This window comes from Pocillopora damicornis, chromosome 1, assembly GCF_964200805.1.
Source record: "Pocillopora damicornis chromosome 1, jaPocDami1.2, whole genome shotgun sequence".
In the NCBI taxonomy this organism is placed as follows: Eukaryota; Metazoa; Cnidaria; class Anthozoa; order Scleractinia; family Pocilloporidae; genus Pocillopora; species Pocillopora damicornis.
Genome location: NC_142670.1, coordinates 24,529,316 through 24,535,372, shown reverse-complemented (window position 1 = coordinate 24,535,372; position 6,057 = coordinate 24,529,316). Strand labels below are relative to the sequence as shown.

Sequence of the window (6,057 nt, the reverse complement as noted above, 5' to 3'; positions counted from 1 at the left end):
CGTCCAAACCCAGACAGCTTTTCGTGTCAAAAGAAGAAAAAATTCGCGACTCAAGAAATCAGTTCGTATTTCAAGAAAGAATATTGTCTATTTCAGCGAAGAGGGCATAATTGGCTCAGTCTAAGCCAGCCTCTGATACGTTTTTCGGGCCCTAACCCCGCTTCAAGCGCCCACTTTTCGTCTGTAGACGGAGTCCAGTTTTTCTAATCCAAGGTTCTCATTTACTATAGATTATTTGAGGACCTATTACGCCTGAGGTAAGGCCGGAGTGGGGAGGGAATGCCTTCAATCTAACCTGTGAGAGCTGGAAAAGTAACCGCTCCAGAGGCTGACTGCTTTTATTTTTTCTTTTTTCAAAATTCAGTTCATTGCAAAGTAATTGGTTTTGAAATCATCACTGTAATCATTTCCCAGAGGTCACCTGAAGCGCTTAGTTACCTTGTAAGCCGAAGAAGCTTGAGCTTGGAAGAAGAAGACCATCATCTTTGTTCATTTGTTTCTATCATGACGTTTGAAGAAACTTATTAACCCTTTGTTGTATGATGCATTTGCGTTCTTTTTTTTTTTTTTTCATTTGTTGCGGAGATAATGTTCATAAGCAGTAGTATCAGAAAATACCCTTGGATAGAATCTTTTGATGCAAAATTTCAGTTAATATACAGCAAAACTCACGGCTGATTACCTAAAAACAAGTAAATAACTGGTTTACGCGTACGGAATTCTAATAATTTTCCTTGGCTTCTATTCTGCCTCTCTTTGAAGATGAGGCTAGCCTTTGTCTCAGGCTCCTGAAATATTGTTCATGAAAATCCCGCCTTTGAAATCAAATTGAATTTAAATGTAAATGTTTCGTGGAAAATCTGTCACACATAAGTGATATTCCCCTTTACTTCAAGTACTGTAGAAGTTGGAATGAGAGTCTACATTCTTTGAATGGAATTTCACGGAGTTCTTGGAAACAGCGAAGATGCCTTGCCCTTGTTAACTCTCGGGTAACAAGGGTGGCAATTGGAATCGTCTTTCATCTTTTAAAACCTGGTTGCTGATCACGCTCTTCTTGTTGCTAAGGGACCGGTCATTATTTATCGCCTGGGGGGGGTCGGAGTATTTAGGGGGGGATCACATGGTTTTTTGAAGACCTTTAGGGGGGATCAGCCGTAATTGACAAGCATAATGGGGGGGATCAGACCAAAAAAAAAGGAATTTTAGGTCGCGCCGGGACCCCGGGTGATTGCATTTGTAAATACTTTGGTAGGATTTGCCGCTGGGACTCTAAACCCCCAACCATATATTCAAGACCACGTTCAGTTGTATTTTGTATTATATAAACTCTATTCTAGCCCAGACACAAAACCCAAACCCTTTTACAGACCCTCCATTTTGTAAAAAAGAATCACTATCGTAGTCTAACATACACGTTTTTATTCAGGCACGATCTAAATTAGAAAGGTAATCAAGATTTTGAGAATGGAATACTTACAATTGCTCAAAATTGTTTCATAACGTTTCAGTTTGTTTTATAGAGAATCGTAATCTAAAATCATAAACTTTCATTATTTTAATACGCGGCCGAATGAAAACAACAAATAAAAAAGTGTTTATTTTGGTGAAGCTGTATCTTGTTCCGCTTGTTTCATGAGAAGCACCGATGACAAGGCTTACCTTAGACCAGGTGCATCTGAAGGTTTTGACAAAGCCAGAAATCTTAGGATCTTAACATTATCAGATCACACTAAAGCAAGGAAGTTGCCAAAGTACGACTGGCCTGAGAAAATGGTATATGTGACCCCGGGTTCTCACCGTGTTTTCACGAAGTCAAGTGTAATGAATGAAACTGAAGAGAAGCTGATAACTGAGGACGATCGCCACTATGTATTTGTCCGGCCCAAAGCAATAGTGGGATCGTCAGGCACTGTATGGGCCAGCGAAACGGTTCGTTTGCGACATGAGGATCTATCAGCTTTTGAGGTTGACGAACCGACACCTGGCAGTCCACAGTACTCACTGGGATTTCGTAAATGCTGCGCGCGACTACACGATGACCTCTTTCTTTATTATGATATGACAGAGTCAGATGACCTAGACAAATTATCCGGAGAAACAGAAAGTAACTGTAAATTCTTCACTTACGAAAAAGAGAGAGCAGAACACTTGAAATTAAGGATTGACAATTTGTTGCAGTTTTGCGAAGACACAGAAATGTCAGAGCACAATAGGGCTCTGTTTGCTAGTCAGATAATACCAGTCACGAAACGCATTTTAGATGCCATTGATGATCTGTTTAAAGAGGAAGTCGATTCCATGGAAAAAGATGCGAGAAAGGACAGGATTTTAAGGGTAACCAGTTCATGTAAACATGGTCTTGAAGTTCTCGGAGATCTCTGCCTTCCACCTGTAAAGCCACGATGGGCTGACCTTACAGATGCTGGTCCGGGCGTGGGAGTTTCCAACTACGAAGTTAGATTTCGAGACGCCGAGTTAGCAAGGGTTCACAATTCCGATTATAGAGTGCGATGTCATCGTTCGAGGGGCGACAGCGGGCAAGGTGAAGCCGAAAGGAAAAACTCGGCAATTTCTGATGCTCTTGTGGATGGCGCAACTCTAGAGTGGGAAAAATATAGGAGATTTGAGGATCTTTCAGAAGAGGAAATCAAACAACTGTCTCTCCAGTCATACGAAGAGTACGAAAAGAAACGGATGGAGAAAAATGCCTGTTATGTCTGTAGTCAGGTAGCCGAGAGAATTGATGATGCCCCTGTCCTTAAAGATTACATCAAGAGCAAAGTAAGCGAGTCCCCTGATGAATTATTCTTTTTCAATTCTGTTTACCTCGACAACTATCGGGGTGCATCAGAACGAAACAAAGAGCAAGCGCCCGGTGCAGCATACTTCCGAAAGATCGAATCGTTTATGGAAGACCACTATATTCGTGGAGAACTTTTTATGGAATTCTGTCGTGATGCCTGTAAAGAGTCAAGAGAAGAAAGTTCCAATCTCTGTTCCTGGTGTTCTAATAATAGATGGGTCGGTCCAGAAACGGAAAGAATTCCGCAACCTGTACCAGATTCAAACAATCCTGGACATTTCATGGATATCTATCAGACGGAATCGACGGGCAGGACACCAGATGATTACCTTCCAAGAAAATGTATTAAAGATCTGTACGAGGAACATTCTGACAGTATCAGAAACGATATCATGAAGAGCTTCTGCTCAAAATATAATGTGGAAGAGAAGCACGTCATTGCATATGTTAATCATTTGAAGGATATTGAGATCCGAAAGGACATCAGAACAAGAGCAGCTCAGGAGCGAAGAAGGCAAGAGGCCGAACGAACGTACAAAGACTTTCAATGGGATAACCTCATCGAGGGTGGCAAAGTTGAAAAGTTGCGGGTAAGAGAACTAGACCTGTATCTCAACAAGCATGGTTTGACGACTGTGGGTCAGAAACTTGACAAAGTGAAGGCCATTCGATGTCACTATTACCGACAGAATAAAGAGACTGTGATAACAGAAGAACTGTCGAGTGATGAAGATGACGTGGAATCCGAGGATGAAGAATCCGAAAGTGGAGAGGCAGAGAGCGACGATGACTATGTTTTCGTGGATTTGGATGAACAGCCTGAGATTGGCACTTCCTCGACAATTCAGTTCGTATCTGACGAGCAAATGTTTACCATTGTGGTTCAAGGTTCATGAGACGTAAGTACCACTATTAAAATATCACTTGCATATTCAAAAAGTTATTTGGCGGTGGCTGGGAGAAAAGGGGGGGGGGGGATCATGAAACTTTCCACTACCGATAAGGGGGGATCTCTAAAAAACTAGATACTCTACGGGGGGATCAGGTAAATGCTCCGATGTGACAACAAAAATACTCCGACCCCCCCCAGGCGATAAATAATGACCGGTCCCTAAGTAGCATGTTATCTTTGGTTTCGAATTCTGTAGCTTTCTGGCAACTTTCCTCTAAACTTTTGGAATTATCAAACTTTCTTTTGAAGATATAATTATCGGTTATGGTTGAACATATGACTGGGTACGAAACCGTTTGTTTCTCTTCGCAGACCGCATTTTTAAGAGTTATGTTACTCGAATGATGGTGCGCGCAACATAATGGCCTTGTGATAGCGACGTTATAACCCATGTTGTTTAGTTTTTCAAGTCTCTTCACTTCTTCCTTGCTCTCAATATAATACACATCCTGTAAGCTGTCTCTAAAGCTGACCTTTCTCTCTCTTTTGACTGATAAACGCCCAAAAGGAAATGTTCCAGTGACTTCAGCTTCTTCACCCTCTGAGTTTTCCGAGCCGTACATTGCTGACCATTTTCTGTTGACTTCCAGCAACTTGTGTGATTTGGTTAAACGCAATTTACTCGATGATTTCCTCAATTTTCGACATTTGATTGGCCTCTTTTCACCATCACTGATAAAAACTGGGAACCGCCGCGTGGCAGATGTTCTGTTTTGCTTCTCTGTGCGGAAAGTAAGCAGGTATATACATATAATCAGAATGAAAACAACTCCAATAATGAAAATAACGATTCCTGTTACATATCCATCAGTTCCTCCTAGTTGGATGATAGCATTTTGCGATCTCGAACCAGTCGATGAACTATACTTAAATATCGACTTTAAAACTTTCAAAGGAACCATCGCATCGATCGATTGTCTTTTGTGCAGCCAGGTGACCAACTGACTAAAAAGGGTTTTTGAAAAAAGTCTCCAATATCAATGACAGGTGTTCAGGTGCGTCCGTCGGATGTCAGTCCGTAAAACATTTATCTTTCCATAGTTACAGGTTCACGTCAACTGATAATTTTCGGAACAAGGAGCTTGCACAACATTTAGAGTGATCTGAAATTAGACCAATTATGTCTTACGTCAGCAGACAAATTAGTGTTACGACCACTGTTATCTCGCGCTTTTTCTGAGGCTTATTCAAGTCTGCCTAGGGATGGCAAGAAAAACAGTTGAAGGTATCAGGGAATTTGGTTAATCAAGCATGTTTCGGCGAACGAGTTCCGTTTGTTTTCGATGCAAAGCCAATTGTAACGTCCCATTCTACATAGGACGTAGACTTGGGTACAACAAAAAGAAAATGGCATTTCAAAGCCTACTCTTAAGGGTTGTATGCTCGGTCAATCCCAGATCCATTGGGAGCCGAAATCTTTTGTGACTTTTGCAATTAGATTTTAATTTAATCGTTATTTTAGCCATGGCCTGGTTCGGAACTTTTTCATTGCATCCACTTTCTTTTCGCTTATTATTTTCTTTCTATGCATAATGTCGTTTGTCACTGCCTTTAAATTAGTCAATTTTCCTCTGCATTACCTTGGCTGATCGAATAAGCACGTTGTTTAACGTTTTTTCCCTTGTTGTCAATGTGCTGTGAAAAAGACACTTCACTTCCTCGTGAGACTCGTCAACCTCTTCCCAGATTTCTCGTAGGCAAAAGGAAAGAGAAGGTTTTTCCAGTCCAAAACAACAATGGATGTTACCTAACGAATCAACTCAAAGAGTAACTTTCTTACTTCCTTATCGGTAAAATAACTAACTCCTCTCGTAACTCTCAACTGCTCAAAGATTGACCTTCTACACCATTTTTTTTATGTTATTTTTATTAAAGAATTGGTCCATACTTAGCGTGCGTATAGTGAGTTATGGATGCATGAAGGAAGTTTAGAGAGCACGAGGGAAGCGTTAGAGTTGCTCGAGGCGCGACATTGCAGTTTGTGTCAAAAAATTTGAATATTCTGAAATTGTATGGTTTTGAAATTCAAAATTCTCTATTGAACGGTACTTTTAGGAAATATTAACACTTAAAATAATATCAACCGTTAGAAAAACGAAGCGAAAAACTTATTAATTTCTTGCATTTACGAGACCCGTGTGGTAGATTTACCCTGCTTGAAATTAAAACCAGAAAACTGCTTAGCCTTGTATAGAAAATTCCGAAATTGTACAACTTGATTTCAAAACAAAATCTACCATTGCAAAACACTTTTGGGACATACCAACACTTCAAAATAATAATCACCGTTCTCATATAG

General features: G+C 40.5%; 1 protein-coding gene across 1 annotated transcript; it reads left to right on the top strand.

Annotated features, from left to right (window-relative positions):
• The first annotated feature begins 1,060 nt into the window (after positions 1 to 1,060).
• Positions 1,061 to 3,717, top strand: LOC149052898 (uncharacterized). Its single transcript, XM_089207614.1, has one exon. The coding sequence runs from the start codon at positions 1,636 to 1,638 to the stop codon at positions 3,700 to 3,702; it is 2,067 nt and encodes a 688-aa protein (XP_089063740.1). The 5' UTR covers positions 1,061 to 1,635; the 3' UTR covers positions 3,703 to 3,717.
• The last annotated feature ends 2,340 nt before the right edge of the window (positions 3,718 to 6,057 follow it).